We start from the raw sequence: 25,982 nt of genomic DNA on the forward strand, positions 1-25,982 counted from the left end.
CTTTAGTATGCATGTGGGTGCGGATTCAAATTCACGATTTTTAATTATAAATAGATGTCTTAACCAGTTTGTTAGATTGAGAATACTAAATATGATTTGGACATACTACTACCCTTTCAAAAATATTATTAATATATTAATCTGTTGAATTATGTTAAATCTCACTACTGAATTTTAGGAGGTAAAAGTTATAAACATACTAATCGATTTAGTATTTGTGTTTTGTTTATATAATTTAATATTTGTTGGAATATGACAAATACAAATAGTTTGCCCAAATATATGTTTTAGCTTCTAAATTTATTGGTGTTTTCAATCTAGTTTATACAAAGTCTCAATCGGTTTATTATATTTTAACTTTTTCAACTACATACTTTGTGATATTAAATATTAAACTTAATTATTGGAAAAATAATTTGTATGAGATGATAATTACCAGGTTGATAAACTATATGTCATGTAGTAGATAAAAGTTTATAATATTTGTTATAAATTTAGAAGAAGTTGGCAAAAAAATGTAGACTTTTTAGGGATTAAGAGGTTTAATCAATAATATCTTGTAATATAACTTTATTATCAATCAATTTGAGAACATAAAAAAATACTTAAAAATATATTAGAACTTTTTAAATAATATATACTAAATTTTAAAAAATATATTTTTTAGTTTAAGAATATATATTGTGAAGATTTGATCATATTTTGGTCTATATTATAATATTTTAATTAATTGAAACTAGGTTCAAATTAGTCATGTAAGTTAAAATGTTATTTTAAAAAATAAATATGAAAAAATCGTTTAGAAAATGCTGGAAATATGTGTAATATGCATATATTATGAAGAAAAAAAATACTGGAAATTCAACGGTCCGCCTGGCACTGAAAATGGACGGTGAAATCGAGGCTGACGACGTGACATATCGAATAAATCCAGAATATTCCGCGGCCCTCAATTTCACAATTATCTGACAACAGGCGCGCCACCAACAAACGTTGTCTTCTAATTTAGAAACGACCGATTATTTATTAATTTTATTAATTTTTCTTTTCTTTGATAGACAATTTATTTATATAATACGGTAAAACAAAAATTTATTGATTGGGAGTGAAGATTACACCGTGGAGGACAAGGAGACGTTCACTTTGCACTCGATCAGATATTTTTAAGTTATTTTGGACGATTTCAAGATGTCATACTTAGTCATAAATTCATTATGCGAAACATCCTACGATCCAACCAGCATCCAAATCTGACCCACTATCTAAGACATGTTCGACCTACCATCTGTTACCAACTCAAAACTTATAAATAGATGGTAACACTTTTGTAGACAAGTATTACATTCTAACTCGAATTTACTATTAGTTCGAACTAGTATTGACTTAAACGTCAGAATGTTTGTTTATCTTGTGTAGGTTATTCCTTGACAAATCGGGATAACTATTCCACCGACATTAACAAGACTTGACCTTGTTTTATTTCACGCATAAATAGTTATAATTGTTCAAAATACAAATATTCGTCTAATCATAATTAATTTATTCTTAATAACAAATGCAATTGAAGAATTCAACTCTCAATATTAATCAATTACCTGTATTCAATTTGGAACTAATATACTAACCATTGAAATATACTCGAACTAGTCCTAATCGTTCATTCAAATAAATTAATAAACAGCTCAATTGAATTATAATTCAATTAAACAAGATACGGACAAAATATATTGTGACCTTTTAGTCAAGTATTAAATTATTGTTAGTTTTAATTAAAGACGGTACGCGTTCAATTTTTAAAATATGAAAATAACTGGAAACTTGCTCATTCTGAATTTAAAATCAAACTTAGCCACAAACTGGAGATTTAGCATGTTGTCTACTAATTAGAGTCAAACAGGTTTTTTTTTTTTTTTTTTTTGTATTGTTATTCCTATTATTTATAATAGGATTGATATTTAAACATTGAAAATTTCATAATAAATATGTAATTCCTTAGTATATTCAAATTAGTATGTACCAACCTAAACTGATTAAGGTACTATAAGATTGTGAGTTCAAATTTTCACGTTTTTATATTAATAATAATAATAATTAACCTGCCATTTAATTTATAAAATATATATTATTTTCAACTTTATATCCATTATTTCAAATAACTTCATGAATGATCAGATTATTATTATTAATTTAAAAAATGTTAGACTTAACTAATGGTCTTATAAATACTACAATTCAATTAGTCTTTTTTAATATATAATTATATATGGGTGGAGATTTGAACTCACGAATATTTTGAATCGGAGATAGATACTTTAAACAATTGAGTCATGTTCTCATTGACAATTTAATTCATCAATTAAAAATATAACTATAAAATTAGATATAAGATAATTGCAATTTTAACAAATTACAAATATAACATGAATAAACTAAATATATGCAACAATAAACTATTAAGGTTTTTGGTTAGGGAATTAATAAGACATATATTATCCTCTTCTACCTCCACAATTATTTAATTAAATAACAGTTGTTGTCAAACCGAGTATAACTCAATGATCAATGATAATTGTCATATACCTCAAATCAAAAGGTTGTGAGTGGTTGTGAGTACGAATCCTCCCGACATTTCGAAAAAAAATTATAGCAAAATTATTTGGTTTGATTTGGTACGTATGGTCATCTAAATTGAATGGACTCGAATCAATTTGCTTCGGGTCGTCTTTTTGGATCGGGTAAGTTTCTCTCACTCTTATCCAAACCCATCTTATAAAATTCCTTCGCACCTAAGTAAATTGTACGGGGTCCTTTCTACATGCATGTATATATAATAAAGAATCATCTCATATGAACCTTTTCAATCCCACTTTTTAACGAGACAACTTTTTTCTTTATTTTTTTAATAATTTTTAATAAGACAATTGTACTTTATAATAATAAAAATAATTGTTATTTACCGAGATGAATATAGTTTTACAGTAATTAACATCTACATTTGAGAACAAAGATTCGAATTCTAATATATCTCGTGTATATTGTATTGAAAAAAAAGTTATTATTTATCAGCTTCGTCTAATGTAATTACTTTATAATATAAAATTAAAGGGCAAAAGAGTAAATGATATTGGATAAGGTAGGTTTATGGTTTAAATGTTGTTTTGTTATGTGTTTTTTTTTTCAATTTGAATACAACAATACGTGGTACTAAAAAAAAGAAAAGAGAAAAAAATAAAACGTGAAAGTATAGATTCGAATTTATAGTCGTTTGATAAGAAATAGGTGTTTTAATCCGTCGATCTAACTCTAGGTTGGAATTTTGGTATTAAAACTTTTAAGATTATTTTTATTTTTAAGATAATTTCTATCTTCGTTTATGAACTTTCAAGTTTATTCTATTTTAATTCATGAGCATTCGAAATGTCTATTTTAAGTCTACACTTTAAAAAGTTAATCAATTTTATTTTTATTTTAACAAATTAATAATATGGAGCTAAACGTGTTAATATAAAAAGGTGTGTTTATGTGAACATGTATTTAAACACAGCTTAAATTAAAATCTAAGTATTGGATAAGCAAATATAGACGTTATAAAATAATAATAATAATAATAATAAAATAAATAAATAAATATATATATATATTTTTTGAACGATTAAAATTACAATTTAATCATTTATGTACAGAAAAAATAAAATTAGAGGACTGCATCTGGTGTGGCTCAAGCTCAAGTATGAAATCAACTCCGACGACAGAAAATTGAATTTACATAAAGGTGTACTTATGTGGAAAAACAAAAAAGGAAGAAAAAAGTTACAAAAGCTTGAAATTATGTAAACAGTGTTTGATTTATTATTATTAATTTTTAGGCAAAAGATAAAACAAAACAACAAAATACTTGTCAAAACCAGCATGGTAGATGATCTCAAATTTATTTATTTAACTAAGAAAAATATAATTTTTATAGCATCGGAGTAGACGTTATTACTTAAACTATGTTCGGGTTGATTTTTTTTCTAATTTTTGTTTGAATTAAATAAACATCAAATTTCTATTAAATATTTATACAGAGTTGCAGACATAGAGACCAAAATTGATTAAAGAATTAGCAAGCTTATTATGATCACGAGGAGCATGCACGAAAGAGCAGGAGAGGAGAGAGCTGGATTTAGCTCTTATTTCAGGAATACAAGCCCGCTTTTCTCCAAGATACCCAGAGTCGTTGGTGAGGAGAGATACAGCACAAAGAGCATCCGATTCAACAATAAGCCGAGAGCAACCCCTATAAAATGACTAGCTCAGGCCCTTCAAGAATAGCCAGAATTTATGAATTTATGTGAGAAAAGCTGGGTAAGCAAGAGGTATGCACTTGGAACCTGCTGCAAAAGCTGAGTCAGAGGAGTTACAGAGGATGAAGCCTAAGCCAATGATTTGGATGACAGGTCGTATCCTTGTTGAGCTTAAGGGACGGGAAATTGAATCTTTAGGTAGTGAGAGATCTTAATTGTTTATTGACAATGAGTCAATGGTGTAGGTTTTACAAATTTAGTACCTATGCAAGCAAATACCTTAGTTATTTGAAATTGGTATGCCACTCGTACGTAAACAATACAATCGATGGTAAGCGTCAATGAATTAATTAACAACAAGTACCTATCGTATTTTGTAAGCCATAAAGACTAGATATGACCTTTAAAACTTTTAAAAGATTAATTTTTATTACGTTTTAATATATTTTGATTTTAACAATGATGAGAGGTAGATCTGTTAAATGATAACAATATTTTATCTACTTTGATCGCATCTTTTTCGAGTTAATCTAACTCATATGACGTCGATAGCTAGGTTATCGACAATAACAATTGCCATTTGAAGAGTGTAAAACGGAAAAAAGAATTAGAAGAAAAAATCATAATAGTAAGATATTTCAACACACGCCATGACACTGTAGATAGTCAAGTAAAATCTAGGAAAAATAAGATTATTGGGTAGCACATCACATATGTTCGTGATATTTAAAGTAATTTTACCTATTTCTTAAATAAAATATCATGAATAAAAAAGTGTTACAAAAATTATCTCTTTCTGCACTTACAGAAAATCCAAAGATAGACTTGTTCAACTAAGTTTTATTGGTCACTGGACCTTAAAAATATAAGGTTGGATGACAATAAAATATGTGGAATGACCATTTTTAACTTCTAAAATAGACTTGTCAACACGATTCAAAAACCAGTATCCGACTACGGAGTCGAGAGTTCGAATCTCTACTCCAAATATTGAGAAAAAAAAACCTTCTAAAAGAGGCTTACAATGGTGCAGTAGGAGTCTATGGCACGTATTTTTATTGGGTATGAAATAGGAGTTACCGCACATGGACTTTCTCCCGTCACTCGACTTGTTTGAAAATGGGAGATTGCTTGCTCCCAAACTCCTTTCTGTTTAAATCTTGGGAAATTGGGATTTTTGACCCATTTCAATAACCACTTGGACTTTTGACCCCCTTTTGATTTTTACCTATTTATGACCCCTCCACCTCAGATTTCTGACCCCTCCCCTTATTTTGCTTTGTAAAATTACCAAGTTACCCTCAATTTAAAAAAAGAAATCAAACCCAGCCCTCCCCTCCTTTCCCTCCCTGTCTCGGTCCTTCCCTTCCCTCATTCACTATCTCGTTGTCCATCCCAGTCTTCATCCCGGTCTCTCCCTCACAACCAGAAAGTTCATCTCCGTCGTTTCTTCTTCGTTTCCCTCACTTCGTCTCTATCAGAGCTTTCCCTCTTCCCTAATTGAGGTAATTTTTCTTTCGAACTCGCGATCTTATTGTGAATGATTTTCTACCTTTTTTTTTCTTCGTTCTTTGCGTGGGTGTGAATGATTTCAACCTTCGGCTCTATCTGAAGTAGCCAAGGTTATTATGAAGTTTGATTTATTGTTGCTTCCATTGTTTTGTTTTAATTTTTGACTTTCAGGGTTCCATCTCGGCTTTAAGCCCAGTGGATTTAGGACCGGGATGAAACCCTGAAAGTCCATTCCAGAAGGATGGACTTCCTGGATTCCATCTCGGGCCTCATCCCGGTTCGAAATAGACTGGGATGAAGACCGAGATGGTATCCAGAAAGACCATCCTTCTGGAATCCATCTTGGGACTCATCCCGGTTCGAAATGGACCGGGACGAGGCCCGAGATGGAATCCAGAAAGAGAAGGATGGTCTTTCTGGATATCATCTCGGTCTTCATCCCGGTCTATTTCGAACCGGGATGAGGCCCGAGATGGAATCCAGAAAGTCCATCCTTCTGGAATGGACTTTCAGGGTTTCATCCCGGTCCTAAATCCACCGGGCTTAAAGCCGAGATGGAACCCTGAAAGTCAAAAATTAAAACAAAACAATGGAAGCAACAATAAATCAAACTTCATAATAACCTTGGCTACTTCAGATAGAGCTGAAGGTTGAAATCATTCACACCCACGCAAAGAACGAAGAAAAAAAAGGTAGAAAATCATTCACAATAAGATCGCGAGTTCGAAAGAAAAATTACCTCAATTAGGGAAGGGGGAAAGCTCTGATAGGACCGAGACAGGGAGGGAAATGAGGGGAGGGTTGAGTTTGATTTCTTTTTTAAATTGAGGGTAACTTGGTAATTTTACAAAGCAAAATAAGGGGAGGGATCAGAAAGGTGTAGGGGTCTAAAAATCAAAAGGGATCAAAAGTCAAAAGTGGTTACTGTGAGGGGTCAAAATCCCAATTTCCCTTAAATCTTCGAACAAAATTTGGAAAGATCTTGCTGCGTCGGTTCCTCGAAGTTTCTCCTCCAAGGAATCGGCGAATCGCGACATGCGGAAAAACAGAGAGAGAGAGCGGCCGAGTAAGAAAAATGGATGAAATGGAATGGATTACTGGGCGTTTGATTACCAGAGCCATGTGTTGATTTTGTATTTTGCTTTCGCTTTCTCTTCTTTTTACATTGCAAATTCCATAGCGCCATTCTCTTTGTTCTCATCGCTGATTCATTGGCGCCAAAGACAAACTACCCTTTTTGTTTACCAAAGTAAACAGCTATTAGGACCCAGCATATCAAAATCTTCACCGCAAGTCTGAAAGGATTTTTCCCTTTCTCTTCGCGCTTTTGACTTTTGAGCCCTTTTTTCTCGTTAATTTCTTGAATTCTTAGTCGATATGAGCTTGTTTTCTGCGATTAGAATCGTTTAAGCTGTACCGAGTTACTTGATTTGTGATGGTTGAGTTCATTTTGTTCAGAAATTGGCGAGAGAGAGAGAGAGATAGAGAGAGCGGAGACGGAGGGACGGAGGTGGTTGAAAAAAAAAAGGAGAGGTTCATACTTTTGGTGGAAAAGCGAAAGTAGTTTGTTGTATGTAACTTTATCTGATTGGGATTCCCCACTTTTGTTTCTTTTTCCCCTCTTTTTCAACATGGGCATTAGGCCGGGGAATCCATAACATGAGTTCACTATCCAACTGGGAATTTACTAGTTCAACTGTCATGGTTCTGAAGAGGCAGAAATTTGCAAAAATATAATTGGGTTAAGTTGGGATGGAGTTTTGATGGTACAGTATCCTGGAGTTTCTTGTCATGGCGATCGTGAGTCCTATGCAGGCAACTACACCTCTAGCTGGTCCAACTAATCATGCTGAAGCTTCACCAATTATGTTTAGCTCAAGCAGAGAAATTGTAGAAGAGCCTGCGGGAACTACTGGTGAAGATATAATTTGTGTGGCTGTTGGGAAAGATGTGAAAGAGTGCCAATCGGTTTTGAGGTATGCACTAAAATCGTTACGTAGGAAGAAGATTCGCCTACTACATGTTCATGTCCCTGCACAGATGATTCCACTAAGTAAGTCTTCGTTTACACAGAGAACTCGGCATGAATCTTCCTGTTTCCCTGTAGTTATGTGATGAAAACTGTATATTCTGTATGTGTGTCCTTGCGGTGAACTGGTGGTTTATCCATCATGGTGATTTGATTTTTGGTTTTTCATGTCCCATGTTGTTTAATTTATGTTCTAGTCTGATCTGTAGACAATATGAATTATGTGAAGAAACTTGTACTTTTCTATGTTTGCATCATATGTGGACTACGTGATTAAACTTTGGTTTCCTTGGCTAGTGGGAACAAAATTTCCGGCGAACTCATTGGAGAAGGAGGAAGTGAGAGCATATCGTGAGTTTGAGAAGCAAAATTTGCCGAGGGTCATGAATGAGTACATTCTTTACTGTCTTCAAGAAGGGGTATACATCCTTCAGTCTAATTTTCTTATTGGCCTGTTTATGTGGGTTCAGTTAGATCTTTATTTTTAAATAATGGGTTAGTTAAAAATGATACCCAACCTTGAGTTTCATCACAGGCTTGTTGTGTAGGTCTTCTTGTCATCAATTTGTTTTGAATTCTGTACCTCCTTACTATTTTGCTAATATAAATTTTAAATTAAACAGGTTCATGTTGATAAATTATGTGCTGAAGCTGAGAGTATTGAAAAGGGAATAGTTGATTTGATTTCTCTGCACAGGATTAAGAAACTTGTTATGGGAGCAGCTGTAGACAAGTACTATTCAAGGTGAAAACTAACCCTTAGCCATTTTCAGTTTGATGTACATCCATCTAGTTCTCCAACTGTAGCATTTTTTTTGTTGGAGACTTTAACTATAACATAACTACCATATCGCGTCCCTAGATTTACCTCATCTAGCGTGCATTTCCACTGTTTTTGTTCATTTTTACAGACATGGCTATTTTCAGTCAAAATAGTTGTTAAATATTTTTTAACCAAAGAAGGGCAAATAAATGCTGATAGTCCTTACGAAAATACTGATGGTCGTTAAGAAAGGCTTTCAAACCACATTTAGGATGTATGAGAAATGATATAGAAATCCGACATGTGTGTGAAAAATTTTAGGCATATAATGATGCTTATATGTATCGGCCTTGCATCCGTTATTCAGCTTTACATGTGATGGCTTTTATTGATTAATAGAAAATGAGAGCTTATTAACTGCAATTTTTCTGAAGACTAGATTTTTGGGTGTTTCAGTTGCTATTGTTAATATTTTTAAACTGAGCCACTTCCTCATTCCTGGTTGATGTGACATTCTTATGCACATGTATCATGGGTTTAGCATTCACCATTTTCCTCTGACATTTTGTTGTTGAGCTGAAATCGGATAAGGAAGAGATTTATTGGTTCAGAACTTTATGAACATTTAAACTATGGTTGTTTAACATATCATGATGAATATTGTAGGAAAATGATGGATCTGAAATCTAAGAAAGCCATTTATGTACGTTCAAAGGCACCGGCTTTCTGTCACATTGAGTTTATTTGCAAGGGGAACCTCATTTGCATCAGGTTAATTACTGCTTGCTGCCTTGCAGATTTATTTAGATATTTGGACACATTAAAATGCATGTGCCTACCCATAACTACATTGATTGTTTTTATTCCCAAAGAAAATGTTTTTACTTATCTTTTACTGCCTCGCAAATCTTTTGCGTGAAATTGCTTGGGAGCTTCAGATAGTCTGACTTGAAGTGTGTTAAAATATTCGAATTTGTAATCTGATTAACACAAGTACCAGGGAGGGTAGTTCAAATGGAGCTCAAGTAGAAGCCACCATCTCATCACCACAAACAAGTCCAGATACTGAAGCCTCAGAAATTAGCCACCGGAGATCTCAGTCACTGCCACTGGGGCAGGTTAGCAGCAGGGAAGTTGGAAGTCCATCTTCGAATTTACGTCCCAGAGGGAGATCATTACTTGTTGACCATTTTAGAGGGAGCATACTAGATCCTTCTCCTTCTCCTTCTCCTTCTCCAAATATTATGAATGGGATTCAAACTGAGAGTAACTTAATTGTTAATGAGGCTTTTGATGAATGGGGTTTATTAACAAGGAGGAGTCCTTATGAACAGTCAGAAAATTCCGTACGCTCTCCTCGTGGTGTGATTGATATGGCTCCATCTCCACTTTCTAGGATTGAGTTAAGTGAAAATGGGCTGGAGGTAAAGATATTTTCTTAACTTTAAGTGTACATGTAATTTAGTTATTCTCAATCAGATGTGCTGGCCAGAATTACTAATCATCAGTTGTTGTCATGACAAAATCAAATTTAAATTTGTTTCTCTATTTGCCTGTGTATTCTTTTTTGTTCTCTTCTACAACCCACCCTCTTTAACCCCCAAGTAAAACAACCAACAAAATTCCCTCTAATTTTAGCAGGATGGGAAAACAAGTGATTGCCTCTACAATCAATGTGAACGGATGATGATGGAGGCTGCTCATGCAAAGCGTGAAGCATTTTTAGAGGCAATCGCACGAAGAAAATCTGAGAAAGAGACTGTTAATGCTCTACGCAGGGTGAGGTCAATATATTGAATCCAAACGTTTCTTGTTTTAAGTCTTGAAGTTGATTCATTATGTATCAGATATGGCATGCAAGTTCTTTACGTGTACTTCCATGCTTAAAAGGCAAATATGTTTTAGCTTTGGAAATATTAGAACTATTTTTGCCATAGAAAACTTAATAATTTAAAATCCTTGTTGTCTCTCAAAATTGGCCTTTGAGGTGGGAAAGCCTTTCGAAAATGAGTGAGTGTAGGCCATGAGCTTAATGCGAGGAGTGTGAATCATTTCTTATGTGTTACACCAGTCTGCTTAATCAGTATAATCATAACATATTTACCTTTCCATTTATAAACATAAAGGTTAAAGCTGCAGAAGGGTTATACGCTGAAGAATTGAACCATAGGAAGGAGATTGAACAAGAACTAGCAAAGGAAAAGGCAAAACTTGAAAGTATAAAGAAACAACTAAATGAAGAGATGGAAGAACTCCGGATGGCCCAAGATCAGAAGGCAAGTCTTGAGAGAGAACTTTCAGAATCTGACCTAACGGTGAAGGAGTTGGAGCAAAAGATTCTTTCTGCTGTTGACTTGTTACAGAGTTACAAAAGAGAGCGAGAGGAGCTGCAGATTCAACGTGACAATGCACTTAGAGAAGCAGAGGATCTTAGAAAAAATGAATACTCAGGCCGAAACATTCCGCAGTTCTTTACAGAGTTCCCGTTTCGGGAGATTGAGGAAGCAACTAAAAATTTTGATCCTTCAATGAAGATCGGAGAAGGGGGATATGGGAGTATATATAAAGGCTTTTTGCGTCATACTATGGTGGCTATAAAAATCCTTCATCCTGATAGCTCTCAAGGCCCCGCTGAATTTCAACAAGAGGTAAACCTTTTCTTTCAAAATTTGTATTCATTTTTTGTTTAATTTTGTGAATCATTTGTATTTTTCCAGAAATGAAAGAAAACAAAAAAGCCCACCAAAAGTGAGGGGTACCAAAAAGAACTTATAACAAGGAACCAACTTTTGGTCATCAAAAGTAAAGGATAATTATGAAAGAGATTTGAGTTAACCCAACTTTTGGTTCTCTTATCTCTGTTTTATCTGGTTTATCAGGTTAATGTATTGAGTAAGATGAGACATCCCAATCTGGTCACACTCATTGGAGCCTGCCCAGAAGCCTGGATTCTCATTTATGAATACCTATGTAACGGAAGCCTCGAAGACAGGCTCAGCTGCAAGGATAATACTCCGCCTTTATCTTGGCAAACACGAATACGCATCGCCACTGAATTATGCTCGGCTCTTATGTTTCTTCACTCGAGTAAACCCCATAGCATCATACATGGTGACTTGAAACCTGCAAATGTTTTACTCGATGCAAACTATGTTTGCAAGCTTGGCGACTTCGGGATTTGTCGCTTGTTGTCTCGGGATGAAATACTAAACAACAACGAAACGCTTGTTTGGAGAACTGACAACCCTAAGGGAACTTTTGCTTACATGGATCCTGAATTCCTTTCATCTGGAGAGCTAACAACAAAGTCAGACGTTTATTCGTTCGGGATAATACTGTTGCGGTTATTGACCGGTAGATCTGCAATGGGGATATCAAAGGAAGTGCAATATGCACTGGGAAATGGAAAGTTAAAGTCCATTTTGGATCCTTTAGCTGGAGACTGGCCTTTCGTCCAGGCTGAACAGCTTGCTCGATTGGCACTGAGGTGTTGTGATATGAACCGAAAGAGCCGCCCCGATCTCATTACTGACATCTGGAGGATGCTTGGACCAATGAGGGCTTCATGTGGTGGCTTATTGTCCGTCCAGCTTGGTTCTGCAGAACCATTTCAACCTCCCCCTTATTTCATCTGTCCCATCTTCCAAGTAAATCATCCTGCACCCACCCTAACGTGTTTGAGTTTCGATCTTTTACTAGTTTTTCGGTGTTTTCATTCAACTTTATCACCATTTCATGAACTGAAATTAACTTCAAGACTTGCAAATTCACAGGAAGTCATGCAGGACCCACATGTAGCTGCAGATGGTTTTACATACGAAGCAGAAGCCGTGAGAGGATGGCTAGACAGTGGACATGATACTTCCCCAATGACGAATCTTAGGCTCGAGCACCGCAACCTCGTCCCAAACCGTGCTCTTCGTTCTGCTATCCAGGAATGGCTTCAACAGAACTGAAACCTGAATCACTCCCATTTTCGGTCGAAGAATGTGAGGAAAGGAAAACAAAAGAGGGGGAGACAGAAAATTGCAGTATCTGCAACTATTCTATTCTTTCATGTGTTCCTCCCCCTCTTCTGTTTTCCTTAAGCATAGAGTTCATATTTTGGTGTGTTTTGAATGTATATAGCTTATACGGTTATGAAGATACGTAAAAAATGCCATCTGATTGTATATTTGTGACAAAGAAAACATGAAATTACATGCCATTTGTATATAACAATGCATAGGATTTTGCCTCTCTTATGCCGCCTTCCTTCATGCTTGCTTTACCGAATGAGTTGAAGTTCAAAAAGTTCTAAAATCTAGGGGTGTAATTTCGTCGGTTCAGGTCATTTTTCAGATAAAACTTGAATCAACCTGAAAATGTTCGGTTTAAGTTCAGATCGGGAAAAATTTTGTTTTTTTTCCCCTTAGTGAGAGATAATTTACTTCACATGAGATATTTATTTCTTGAAATTGAAATTAGAGAGATTCTTGAAATTGAAATTGGAGAGATTCTTGAATGTTTGCACATATATTTTTTTTGTCACACCAAAGGAGGTGCCATATTTTTAAAATCTAACTGCAAATTAAAATATTTTTAGAATAGTCACCTTCATTTAGCTTATCTCTTATCGAAGATGTTGTGGTAGAATAAAAAAAAAATGGGCAAATTTTTTATAAGTTGAAAAATTGCATCCTTAAACTTTTAATTTTTTAAAACAAACCCTTAAACTATTGTAGATTAAAATATTAATTAAATTAATTTTTATCATCTCTTCTTACTTTCTATCTAGAAACTTGAGGTTACTCAAAACTTGGAGCAGTGATAGAATCTTGGCCTAAATACACAGCCCAAAACTTCTTACTTCTTAGTGCATTTTCTATTTCAATTTCATCTTATCGATCTAATTGATGACTTATAGAATCAAAATTTTAAAAAGAACGATCGAAATTAGGTATTTACCAAAATGATGATGAACGACAAAGACACCATGAATGATAAGAGATGGTAATTAAATTTTTCACTGGGAGAGAGTAGAATCAGAGGAGAGAGAGTAAAAATTGATTTAATCTTTTTATTGACTAAAGTTCAATGACTTATTTTTTAAAACCGAAAGTTTAGAGGTGTAATTTTTTCAATCGTAAAAGTTGAAGAATTTTATTTTTACAATTGAGAGTGGTTACAAGTATAACAATCAATTCATATTTTAAGTATGGTTCAAGCAATTTGGCAAAAAAAAATCATAACAAATAACAACAAAAAAATAAAAAAGGAAAACAAGTGACTATTGACTATTGAGTCGTGGGTGAGGACTGAGGAGGACTCTCCTTTACAAGGGTCAAATCAAATAGGATAGAAGGGTATTTTTGTCTTTTCCTGCTATCTACGGCGTGCTCCTCCATAACGCGGAGGATGATGGGCCACGTGTCCATCTCTCGATCCCACCATTTTGTCATTCATTCACACCAAATTGCTTCCCGCTTCTTGAGAGAGAGAAAAAAAAGAAGAGGAGAGAGACGGAAAGGAATATGAATCTCTAAATCAGAGGCCACTGCTTATCTTCTTCTACAGCTCCAACAACGTCAGAGGATTGCAGGCTGCAGACTGAGCGACGGAGATAACTATAATCTTCTGCCGCGCCATCAGCCATGCGCTTTGTTCTTCATAAACAGTAGTTCTTTTCTTTTTCTTCAGTTTCAGTAGCTTAGTGGAGCTTTCCTCTGTTGAAAATGGCCATCGGCAGTTTGGTTTCTAATCGGAACTTTGGTTCCTTCGTCGGCTCAGGTATTTTTCTATTCTTCTCATCTAATTTTGGTCAGTTCTTATGCAGAATTGAATTTGTAGTGTCCGTGTTATTTTCTTCCTGCTCCAGGCCTTTTTTGTATGCTATGCAATGAAAACTTGTTTGCTGCTTTAGCTGCATTTTGTTCTTTAATATTCCTCTACATTTCGGTTATTCAAGGTTTTTGTCTCAAGTAAAATCCGGAAGTGAACAAGACTTAACTTCACGGAATTTTTTTGTTAGCTGATGATATTTTCTGCGATGATTGGCTTTCTATTGATTTTTCTTTCGGACAATTGTTCGTAATTCAGTCATTTTGATTTGCTGCACTACCGTTATATAGATTTCAGGAGTAATAATGCTTGGTGGTATGAAAGGTCCATGTATGGCTAATTTTGTTGCATATGATAATAAAGGAGTCTTGGATATTTTCTTGAACAAGAATGTTACTAGTTATTCGCACTTTCTGATGGTCTAACGCTAATTTGAATGCATCAACCTTGTTATTGTGGTTTCAATTTAATTGATTATTCGTGGATAAAAGATTATGACAGTATTGAGTACCGTTCCGATAGTGGTGTCTGTTAAATCTTCGCGTTTAAAGGTAGCACATATATATGTATATATGAAATTTAAATGTGATTTAATGGCCGTGAAGAAAACACATTTGCTTCTCACTCTTATGTTTGCAGGAAAAGCGTGCAAGACAGAGAAAGCATTTTCTCACCATGCAGTAGAACGTTCGGTTATCTCTGCGGCTCGATATGGACAGGCGAATTTGTTTTCTAGAAAGTCACTTGGTTTCAGATTAAATAGTTCTTGTCCTAGGATCTCATGTTCCACATTTCTTCATGCTCGAGCCCGAGATGGAAAACTTTTGAAGTCACAGAGAGTTTATACAGATGAAACTGCTGGATCAAGATTGCCATTTATCCAAAGTACCATCAGTTGGCCAAGAAGAAAATGCAGATGTTCTCCTCACTGTACTACTGCTTGCATTCTAACGAGTGGACCTAGTTGGTGGCAATGCCAAAAGTCTCGGCATGTTAAGGTCAACCGAACTTCTGCTCGTTACAAATCAAATGACTTTGATATAACAAAAGGAGATGTGGATGCGTTGGCATTGGCAGAGGGGTCAGGTGATGCACTTTTTATTGAAGGCAATGAGCAGTTAGTATCGCCTTGGTGGGAGCGCTTTCCCAAACGCTGGGTGATTGTATTGCTTTGTTTCTTAGCTTTTCTGCTATGCAATATGGATCGTGTGAGTATTATGCCTTTCCCTTTCACTTGGCACTTATCTTGAATCAAATTCATTTGTTTTCAGCCTGAAGAACATGGAACTATTGAACAGTCTCTCAAAAAAGAAAAAAACAATTATTACTTTGTCCTTATTTCCATTAGGATTGCTGCCTTAAGATATCCCCGTATAAAAACGTAATGGCTGTGTGCAAGAATGGCTTGTGGTAAAACCCAAACAATGACCTAATGTAGGTTTGTTTTTAGTTGTGGTCAATGGTCCACCAAGAATCTACAGTTAATATCATTAATCGTCTTTGATAACTTCAATATTTTATTTTTTAAGGCTTGATAAATATATTTTTTCTGCTTAGATAGTAAATAATGATTGGCTATAGTAGGTCAGTTAACACACGTGCATACATCTCTGTTTGTAGATAAAATGGTATTCTTGTAGGGGCAATCTTACATTTTATCCTCAATATGTCAAGGATGGGTTCAACTTGCAGTCTTCAATGTGCTGCCATAAATAATATCAATACATTTTACTTTCTGAGCTAAATGTATAATTTGTAGGTGAACATGAGTATTGCCATACTTCCAATGTCGAAAGAATTTAATTGGAACAGTGCAACAGTTGGCTTGATCCAGTCATCTTTTTTCTGGGGCTACCTTCTAACACAGGTTTGATTAGATTGATCAACCCAAAATTTCTCCCGACATAACTAATCTTGTTACTTTGATGCATTGGATTAAGTTAGAGATATTGCGAAGTGTATCATATATGATGTGTTTATGTTTGATTTCACTATTAGATTGTTGGAGGGATATGGGCAGACAAAATTGGTGGAAAGCTCGTGTTAGGTTTTGGAGTAGTCTGGTGGTCAATAGCAACCATAATGACACCTATTGCTGCAAGAATTGGGCTTCCTTTCCTGCTTATGATGCGTGCTTTCATGGGAATTGGTGAGGTAGGCTTTTTATGCTTCTCTACAGTTCCCATGTGCTCATATCATGATCATCTGAGTTTCACTGTCTTTTCTTTCTTTTTTTTTTATTTTTTATTTATCTCTTTTACCAAACTAATGTTCAACTCAGCTGGATTAAATTCTCTGATCGAATTTTGGTAAACTAAAATTGTTCTTGAGTAACAACACGTGATAGATCTCTTTATTTATGTTTTGTGCCTTCTTTGCAGGGTGTTGCAATGCCTGCAATGAACAATATTATATCAAAGTGGATTCCCATATCAGAGAGAAGCAGATCACTTGCACTAGTGTATAGTGGCATGTATCTCGGTTCTGTGACGGGATTGGCTGTCTCACCAGTGCTAATTCACAAATTTGGATGGCCATCTGTGTTTTACTCATTTGGATCTCTTGGAAGTATATGGTTTGCACTGTGGCTAACAAAAGTATTTTTCTCTTCAACTATGTTTAAATTATAATTTTAACACTGGGTATTCAAATAGAAAATATTAAACATGCAAGTTAATCGCTCTACTCCTCTACTAAAGATAATCCATTTTATGCAATCATCATAAAGAGAAGATCTAGGCAGTGAGAGAAGGAATATGCTGAGTTTTCATTACATCCATGCCAGTCAATTTTTCCTCTAACTTTTTACATAATGAATAGTTAAAAGATTGGGTAATAACAAAAAATGGTAAACTTTGAGTTGCACTTGCTTTTCTCATATCATTTTGTTGGATCGAAAATCTCTTTCTGCCTTCATCATTTCCTTTTGTAGTCTTTTCAATGAAAATTTTCTATTACCTGTCAAAAAAAAGAGAGAGAAAAAAGGCACTCCTACACGCTCATTCTGGTTCATTGTCAGGCATATAGCTCTCCAAAGGAAGATCCAGGTCTCAGTGCAAAGGAAAAGGAGTTTATCTATGATGGAAGCATTTCGAAGGAACCTGTGGAAGTTATTCCGTGGAAACTAATTTTATCAAAAGCGCCTGTGTGGGCTCTTATAATCTCCCATTTCTGCCATAATTGGGGAACCTTCATTCTGTTGACGTGGATGCCCACATACTATAATCAGGTAATTCAGGGTTCAACATTTAGCTCAAGTTGATGATAGACTTGCACGTAGACATAGCAGAAAATAACACGAGAAATGAGTAATCAAATCGCTAAAGAGTTCGTTCTCAATTCCTGGTGCATGAGTTGTGTACCAAGTTAAATAGTTTTACATGTGCCTTTAATCTATTTGCCGCTACTGAAGCTTGAACAAAAGTCCAAATAGAAAAAATTTTGATCCTGGATAACAAAAGCTGTATTAGATTAAGCATATTGCAGTTCCAGACTCCAGTATATTGTGGAATTGAAGGTTCCATTCGTGATAATTATGTTAACGATGATTGTATGTTCAGCTTCAGCATTGGGACACAGCCACTAACATTTCTATCAAACTATTGGTTCCTGTCTCAGGTTTTGAAGTTCAACCTCACTGAATCTGGACTCTTCTGTGTTCTGCCATGGTTGACCATGGCTGTTTTTGCAAATATAGGAGGATGGATTGCAGACACGCTTGTGAGCAGAGGTTTTTCCATCACTACAGTTCGAAAGGCAAGATTCTTTCCAACTTAATTATGTCTCAAGTAATTGGATGATTGAAGGGATGATGATCCGTTCTTAATTTTACGTTTTAGTACTTCGGAAAGCTTTACAGTAAATTTGCCCTGTTATCTGCTAGACGTTAATTCGTTTGTACAAGTATCATGCCACCATAATTAACTTGAAGATATATTCTACATAAATTTCATAGGGTAATCTGTTTCGAATAGACGAATATAGTACAAGATGCACTTCATTTTGCCCACTGTCTACAGCTGCATGAACTATATTTTCTCCTTTTACAATTAAATTGGTGTCCTACAGGAGTTATAGGTTGTATTTCAATTTCTACTTCATAAAATGCAGGGATTCTAGCCTAGTTAACTCAGGTTTATTAATGAACTTTTTCTCCTTTTTCCTTTCTTATGATAAATAATTATCCCGGGAGATCGTTTTTTGATGCAGATAATGCAATCTATTGGATTTCTGGGACCAGCTTTCTTCCTTACTCAGCTGAGTCATGTTAGAACACCTGCCATGGCAGTGTTATGCATGGCATGCAGTCAGGTATTCCCATTTTCTTATATAGAAAGTAATTATCTTAACTTAGATTGATTAAAGAAAGTAGTACAACTGCATAAAAAGTTCCTACAATACTCTCACTCCAAATCCACCAAAAGATGGTAAAGATAGTAGCTCCATTAAGTTTTAGCCTTTTTTCTAGAAGGATAAGGAACAGCAAGTTTCAAGAAGGCCCAAGACCTCACGGTGCACACCAAGAGAAACTGCTGGTAGAAAAATATGTACTTTATATAGTGAGAGAGGCCGAACCATTAGAGCCCGAGCATACAAACCATGATATGCCTCGAAGGTACAACACCCCGCCTCCTTGTGTTAGCCTCAAACATATGGTGAGAGAGGCCATCAGGTGGAGATATGCTGACAATCTCAAAGTCCATCTTGTAAAATACGCACCAAAGAAGGCTGAGACAAGACTAAGATTCGAGATATACCTTGATTAATCTTAACCCTACTACAAGGAAACTCCTAGGATATTAAATTTTAAGCAAGTGACCACCATAGTTTGAACACGTTCCCTCCGCACCTTTATTAACCAAAGCGTCCTTTTTGGATTCTAAGGTATTGAGCCTTCCACGACACCCCAAGTTTCAATGGAGTGGAAGAAACTTTCCAGCTTGCATTTCTTCTCCTCCATAGAAATCCCACCCCAACATTTTGTAATTTGGTTGTAGTTATGTGGGCACAACAATCATATGATAAAGATTAGAATGTACTGAAAATTATTTGTTTGAGCAATAAATTAAACTTGTGTTGACAGGGATCTGATGCGTTTTCACAATCTGGTCTCTACTCCAATCACCAAGACATCGGACCAAGATATGCTGTGAGTTTAATGCTAAAACTGCATATTACTTTCCCAATTCCCACATATTTCTGCAGTACCATTGCTCCTGAATTTTAAAACGAGTGGCAAATTGCATGTTGGATAAGTAATAACATGAACCATTAGCTCACTCAAAAAAACAAAAAAAATCATGAAACATTGGCATTTTGATATGATTAATTATGCTTTGTTTGTTTGTTTTTTCATACATAGGGAGTATTGCTGGGATTATCAAACACCGCAGGCGTCCTCGCCGGTGTCTTTGGTACAGCAGCAACCGGATACATACTCCAACGAGGTTAGTTGGAAAACATTTCACTCGTTTTGGTTAAATTGAAAATTTTTAATCCATAATCTTTAAAAAAAAAATTAAAAAAAAACTTAATCATAGAAGTGAAAAAAAATTAATTATATCCCTCGACTTTAATTTGTGATGTTGTGCGGTTTTTGTCCTTAGATAGAGATCATAGATGATAGAATAAGATGGGCAGTTAAGGAAAGATAGATTGATCATGTGTGCAATCTACCCTCATTTTTTGTCCTTAAATTAAGTAGCATTCGATAAGGTTTCTAGTTTTTGTTATTGTTTCGTTTTTTTTTTCTTTTTTTCAATAATTAAATATAGAATTGTGTTTGGTAATTGTTTTTTGTTCTTTTTTTTATTGAAAAAAATATAGTAACATATTTAGTAATTATTTCTGGCTTCTCATTCTCTAGCATTTTGATTTTATTAAAAAAAAAAACACTATATGAAATTTAATTTTTAAAATTAAATATTCAAAATTTGTATATTATATATATATATATATATATATATATTTTAATCTTGATCCTGCATTTTATAAGTTAAGAATGATAAAGCAATGCTTTTATTTATGTTCTGGAAAAAATTGAAAATGGGAAAAAAACGAGAAATTTGATCTGTTATTTTCAAAATTTCTACACAATTGTGGAAATATTTAACAAAAACAGTTACTAAATGTTTACATTTCTAAAAAACAGGAAACGAGTCTTGTATTATCAAATTAGTCCAAAATTATCTAACAGGAGGCATGTCACTTAATTGGAACTCTATAAAATTTAAGTATTACAAATACTACCCAACCATCAAAATTCTCGAACTAAATTTATGATTCAACTCTTTTTTTTTTCACTTAGTTTAATTTGATTGTGGATCACACGGTTGTGGGTGGTGCAGGTTCATGGGATGATGTATTCAAGGTGGCAGTTGTATTGTACATCATGGGCACATTAGTGTGGAACATCTTTTCAACTGGAGAAAAAGTCCTTGATTAAATCAAATGGAGGATGGCCTCTATGTCTACAAATAGTAAACAAAGTCAAATCCCATCAGTTGCCAAATTTTATGGAGGAAAAGAGAAAACAGGCAAGTTTTAGCAACTATAAAACCCCACCCATCCTCAAATGGCGTATCAATTTTTCTTTTTCCTTCTAGCAACAGCTTTCTGAGTTGGCTTCAAAAAGAAAGAAAAATTTGAAAAAGGAAAAAATAAAAAAAAAAAGGAAAGAGAGAGAGAGAGAGAGATAGATAAGGGAGAAAAAAAAACCCCCACATACAAATTATTCCACGCCCCTACTCTTTACTTTGTTCTTTGTTCTTATAATAAGAAGTTTGTTTGTTCCCCCTCTTTGCTCCAAGCCTAATCACTAATTCAATTATTGTTTCTCATCTTCCTTGCTCTTCTTAATGCTATGAGAAACTTTAGTCTCTTGTTAGCTTTCCCATTCGAGGGAAATTACTGTGCTTTTCATATTCTCACTTCCAGAAGATTTGATCTTGCACCATCTTCAACTCTTCTCAAGATCTAGTATTTTTTTAGAAAAGATTTGACCTTTTAATATCATGATGATGATTGGATCGACTAGGGTAGATTATCATGATCAAGTCGACCAAGCTAGATCACGAGTGAATAGAAAATCGAAAACCTAAAGAAGATAATATTTTACCTCAAAAAATTGATGCCAAACCCAACCGGTTGAGATCCATTCTAACCACACTACCGACCCACTTTTGAATTTTACACTAAAGAAAATTTGGTCAACAAGCGCAGTACTAGATTTGGTTTCATTGGTCTTTTGGGTTGGCCTAACACTCAAATAAATGCATATTAAAGTTAAATGAACAAGATTAATATGTAATTAAATCTGATTTGCAAGGCGATTCTCGACCAAGTCGAAAAGAAAATGAGCCCTAGATATAAGGACCTCCAAAACTTACATATCATCAAATTGATTAAGCTAATGTACAATGCGATATTGGTACTATACCACCATGATAAGATATAATTTAAACAATCAGACTTCAACATGTTCCCCAAAAGTACTTGTGTGTAAAATTTGAAAGACGCCCAAAGACAACCAGGCACATTCAACTAACAAACCTCTTTCTTTCTGTTCCTTTCTTTCTACACTTATCGTCGTCATCTTATAACTCACTACTGGGGCTGAACTTGATGGACGAGCCACGGCGTTGCCCACCCACGATCACGTCTTTGAGCCGAGTTATCGGTCCCAGCACTCTGTTTGTCTGCAGTAATTGCAGCAGTACAGTGAAAATTAAGGCCATAAGATATAAACGTGAGAATGGAAGCAAATATCTCTCCTAAAATAGGCATGATAGTGCATTTATATAACCATGGTGCGAGCAAGAGTTACAATTTCAAATAACAATGTAATGCGAGCAGAGCAACCGACGAGTAAACTTCTATACTACCATCTCAGAAATTGAATCAGAACATTTACTGCATGACCACGAACACGAGAGAAGGATGGAAGCAAGTTATTAATCAACATGTAATCGATGGCAATGACCTGTGTGTGGTTGTCAAGTGAAGAAGCCACAACCCAATAGTTTGAACTGACATCACTTCAAAAAGGACTTGCAACAGATGGTTACCATAATGAATATATCACAGTTCTTCCTTCTATTTTTTCTCCACAAGCCAAAACTAAGAACTAGAAATTTTAAGGTGGAATTTTGCATATATTTCCTCAGCAGCTGCAAAGATGAAGCTTGGAAAATAGTGGGCACTATAGAGATTTGACTTTGTAACCATATAATAAGTTCCCCTAATCAGAATCAGAATTATGGAATGCTTGGTACACCATTTGAATTCTGATTCTTGTTTTCAAATTCACTGAAGATTCAGGGGATATATATCTGACAAATTTATTATTGAAAACTATTTTCAGATTCTCTGAACCAAATAGTGTAAATTCTGAAAACATGTTCTATATTTTCAGATTTTGAATTTGAAACTTTAAAATGCAGAATTAAGTTAATTAATTTAAATTTTTTTATAAATATACTATTTCATATTACAACTTAATTTCATTTTAAAACTATAAAATACAACTTCGTTTTTCATTGAATCCCTATCGCCAACAAAACGCACTAGATACTCAATCTGGTTTCGTAGGTCTCAGAATTTGTGCCACCAACAAGCTCGTTCGCATTGTTTCTACTTATAAAAATTAAGCCTAGCAGTTCAACTTCAAGTCAGAGCACCATGTGCCTCTTCAAAGAAATGCTAGCAGGCTAAATACCAAGGAAATGTAAACAAAGATAAACCATCCTAAACAAGTGAAACTTTTCACTCATCATCTACGTGTTACTATTTTAAGATCTAAGTAGTCAGTACCATTGCTTTTGTTGAGATTAGACTAAATTCTCCTATTCTTAATCCAGAGACTGAAATATGAAACTTAAAATACATAATAGATGCATACGGAATGATAGCAAAGCAGCAGAACCAACATAAACAGAATGATACCAAATGGAGGCAACAGGAATCAACATACCTGATCATTTACACTAATCTGCCACTTCAGTTGCAAAGTCTGCCAACTTTCCTGCTGCCAGCGCTGCCCAAGTATTACAAGTCCCATAACAGCTGCTGCAATGAAAACGGACCAAAATGCGTTTGCTTCCTTCGCATGAGAATATAAATTAGCAGCTCTTCTCTTCCACCAAGCACCACAAGGAAGGGTGGACTTATTGCCTTTATCGTCAACTCTTGAAGTTTCTGAGATTTCTGGAGTTGAGATTTGATCAGTAGGTTCCAATGGAGGGATTTCACCAAACGTTGATGAACTGAGATCGGTTTCACCGTGAAAAGAACTGTATGTAGGAGCACCGAAGGGATCCTGCTCCTTGTCAATCAGATTTAAATCTTGTAGGGTCGTGTCGTCACCAAGATCACCATCATGAAAAGACAATTTGCTGCCTTTCTCCATGGTTTTATCAATCTCGGAAAACTTATCAGTCTCATCCAACCCTTCTAAATTCAAGCTGTCTTCATTCTTTCTACCAGATTTCCCCCCATCTACTGGAGAACAATCAGACACCACATTCTCCTTACCTCCTTGATCATTATGAATCTCGCTCTGATCAGGTTCTAGTGGCAAATTCTCGTGCTGACTTGGTGGAAATACAAAGTGACGAGACATAAAAAGGGCACTGGAAGTTTCTGCTTCATACAAATTGCTTTTATTTTCATCAATTGATTCATCTTCCTTCACACCAGGAGCAGCTTCATACGCCGAAGCAGTGAGTGAAACAACTTCCCATTCATTTCCACGAGAGGTGTTTTCTTCTCCATCGTTATCGGCATCTGCCATCTTAAGGGAGTCTCCTCGTGTATTCAAACCTCACAGAATCTGGCAAGGGAAAACACATCTTAACAGTCTCATTAAAAAGAAGAAAGATAACAGCACATAAATCCAGATGCAAAATTCGACCGTATAACAACCTTTCTTCCGCAAAATTTTGGAACAAAGTAATAAGTCGTAAAACCATCTTCTTCATACACGGAAACGGAAACAACAAGGCAAACAATAAGATACTACCCGATTATCACTCTAAGATAACAAAATCACGCAATTCAATCTAATTGAGAAAATTAGACCTGCAAAAGTATAAATTACCAATCAAATCGCAATTGCACAAACGCAAATACAATCATACATCTTGGTCGTATATTCATCCATTCAGATAGGTATTCAAGATCCAACAATAAACGGATCCAAAACCGTACCAATCGGCAACAAAGATCGCTACCAAACAGAGCGGATCATATCATCCATCAAACAGGTGAAAGAAAAAAAAAAGCAATAATCAACGAGACAACTTGTCGATCCAAAAAGAAAAGAGAAAAGAATCAATCAAGCTGCATAGAACAGTAGCGGAGACGAACCGAGGGGAGAGAGCGGCGATCGGAGATCTGCGACGAACGGCGACGTGGCGACGATAAGGATGAAAGTGGCTCGGGAAATGTAAGAGGGATTTTGGGAGAATGGAATTTGTTAAATGTGTGAAAGCAATGATGGAAACCGGCGGTTACCGGTGATACATATTTTCAAAACAGATAGCGTAACCGCTACAGCAGGTTGAGTTTGTCGCTTTGTGGAGTCTGAATCTGATATTCGATGCATTTTACCGAAAGAAAATTTTGGGTCATGATACGATTTCAACTTAATATTTCGATACCGAATTCATTTTAGTAAATAACATTAAAAAAATTCTGATAAATTCAATTAAAGGAATAACATCCTCGACCACAGTAAAAAGAACAATTTTGATCTCTTTACTTTTATTTTGATCTCGTTTATCTCACAAAGTACCCTCTTTTACCTGTAAAATAGAGGATAAGATTTAATAGTTATCATATTTTCTTCACGTTATAGATAAAAAGTTCTATTCATTCTCCTTGTTTTATAACATTTTCCATGTTGAAAAGGGAGAATTTATTTTTATTTATCAATATTTCAGCTATGACACTTTAATTGTTAACTTATTTTTATATATAATCATAAATTCGTATCAAATCATTTTCATTAATTCAAAAATTACAAATAAAGACCAAAGTAGTCCCTCTTTAAAAGTACTATAATCAAAACTAATGTTTTGAAATTACATGGACGAAAAACAAATGTTGAATGTACAGAGATCAATATATTATTTAAACCTTATTTTTATTATCATTCAAAAAGTTAATTCAACAAAATTTGCTAGTCCCCCTTTTCTTTTTAATATTACATTACAATCAAATTTTCAACTAAAAATAATTGGTAGCATGTCAACATCGATATACGAGGGAAAAGTCGGTTTTCCCCCATGTTATGGACATATCGACTCAAATGTTGACATGTCTTTTTTTTTTCCCTCTTCTTTAATGTTATTTTATTTTCATCATCTTCTTACTATGCCGCTATAGTCTATAATTTTTCATAACTTCGATGATTGTAATCTTAGTCTGTTTAATGAAACATTCGAATTTTAAATATAATTAATAAGATTTGGAATTTGCTTTATTGATAATTTCTAATCCAATCTAGTCCTACTTACACAATTGAACAATATATGTGAAATATTGGCATATATAAAGATTGAAATAATCTTAT

At 34.7% G+C, this 25,982-nt stretch overlaps 3 protein-coding genes across 4 annotated transcripts; 2 read left to right on the forward strand and 1 right to left on the reverse strand.

Annotated features, from left to right (window-relative positions):
* The first annotated feature begins 6,924 nt into the window (after positions 1 to 6,924).
* On the forward strand, positions 6,925 to 12,834 carry LOC111016317 (U-box domain-containing protein 33). 2 transcript variants are annotated; one of them, XM_022291671.2, is made up of 9 exons: positions 6,925 to 7,851; positions 8,125 to 8,246; positions 8,451 to 8,572; positions 9,257 to 9,361; positions 9,591 to 10,014; positions 10,229 to 10,369; positions 10,717 to 11,238; positions 11,470 to 12,237; positions 12,364 to 12,834. In XM_022291671.2, the coding sequence occupies exons 1-9, from the start codon at positions 7,590 to 7,592 to the stop codon at positions 12,544 to 12,546; spliced, it is 2,649 nt and encodes an 882-aa protein (XP_022147363.1). In that variant the 5' UTR covers positions 6,925 to 7,589; the 3' UTR covers positions 12,547 to 12,834. The 2 variants fall into 2 exon arrangements, with proteins under 2 accessions (XP_022147363.1, XP_022147364.1); XM_022291672.2 differs by having other exon boundaries at positions 10,232 to 10,369.
* A 1,221-nt stretch (positions 12,835 to 14,055) lies between these two features.
* On the forward strand, positions 14,056 to 21,249 carry ANTR2 (Major facilitator superfamily protein). Its single transcript, XM_022291653.2, has 11 exons — positions 14,056 to 14,359; positions 15,050 to 15,618; positions 16,170 to 16,277; positions 16,409 to 16,564; positions 16,792 to 17,007; positions 17,430 to 17,639; positions 18,029 to 18,166; positions 18,620 to 18,721; positions 19,494 to 19,559; positions 19,773 to 19,857; positions 20,758 to 21,249. Exons 1-11 carry the CDS (start codon positions 14,305 to 14,307, stop codon positions 20,853 to 20,855), a joined length of 1,803 nt encoding a protein of 600 aa, XP_022147345.1. The 5' UTR covers positions 14,056 to 14,304; the 3' UTR covers positions 20,856 to 21,249.
* A 507-nt stretch (positions 21,250 to 21,756) lies between these two features.
* On the reverse strand, positions 21,757 to 24,936 carry ATI1 (mesoderm induction early response protein). The gene is made up of 3 exons (XM_022291685.2): positions 24,776 to 24,936; positions 23,382 to 24,239; positions 21,757 to 22,107 (listed from the first exon to the last, which is right to left on the reverse strand). The coding sequence occupies exons 2-3, from the start codon at positions 24,198 to 24,200 to the stop codon at positions 22,006 to 22,008; spliced, it is 921 nt and encodes a 306-aa protein (XP_022147377.1). The 5' UTR covers positions 24,201 to 24,239; positions 24,776 to 24,936; the 3' UTR covers positions 21,757 to 22,005.
* Positions 24,937 to 25,982: the final 1,046 nt, after the last annotated feature.

This window comes from Momordica charantia (assembly GCF_013281855.1).
Source record: "Momordica charantia cultivar OHB3-1 chromosome 5 unlocalized genomic scaffold, Mcharantia_2.0 BLBB01000005.1, whole genome shotgun sequence".
NCBI lineage: Eukaryota > Viridiplantae > Streptophyta > Magnoliopsida > Cucurbitales > Cucurbitaceae > Momordica > Momordica charantia.

What these genes read in the sequence shown, in the direction of transcription:
- ATI1 (XM_022291685.2), bottom strand. Translation starts at nt 24,200, where the DNA reads ATGGCAGATGCCGATAACGATGGAGAAGAAAACACCTCTCGTGGAAAT. An exon ending in AGATTAGTGTAAATGATCAG is followed by an intron (nt 22,108 to 23,381) that starts GTATGTTGATTC and finishes CAATTACTGCAG; the next exon opens with ACAAACAGAGTGCTGGGACC.
- LOC111016317 (XM_022291671.2), top strand. Translation starts at nt 7,590, where the DNA reads ATGGCGATCGTGAGTCCTATGCAGGCAACTACACCTCTAGCTGGTCCA. An exon ending in TGCACAGATGATTCCACTAA is followed by an intron (nt 7,852 to 8,124) that starts GTAAGTCTTCGT and finishes TTCCTTGGCTAG; the next exon opens with TGGGAACAAAATTTCCGGCG. An exon ending in GGGAACCTCATTTGCATCAG is followed by an intron (nt 9,362 to 9,590) that starts GTTAATTACTGC and finishes CACAAGTACCAG; the next exon opens with GGAGGGTAGTTCAAATGGAG.
- ANTR2 (XM_022291653.2), top strand. Translation starts at nt 14,305, where the DNA reads ATGGCCATCGGCAGTTTGGTTTCTAATCGGAACTTTGGTTCCTTCGTC. An exon ending in CTTTCATGGGAATTGGTGAG is followed by an intron (nt 16,565 to 16,791) that starts GTAGGCTTTTTA and finishes CCTTCTTTGCAG; the next exon opens with GGTGTTGCAATGCCTGCAAT. An exon ending in ACATCGGACCAAGATATGCT is followed by an intron (nt 19,560 to 19,772) that starts GTGAGTTTAATG and finishes TTTCATACATAG; the next exon opens with GGAGTATTGCTGGGATTATC.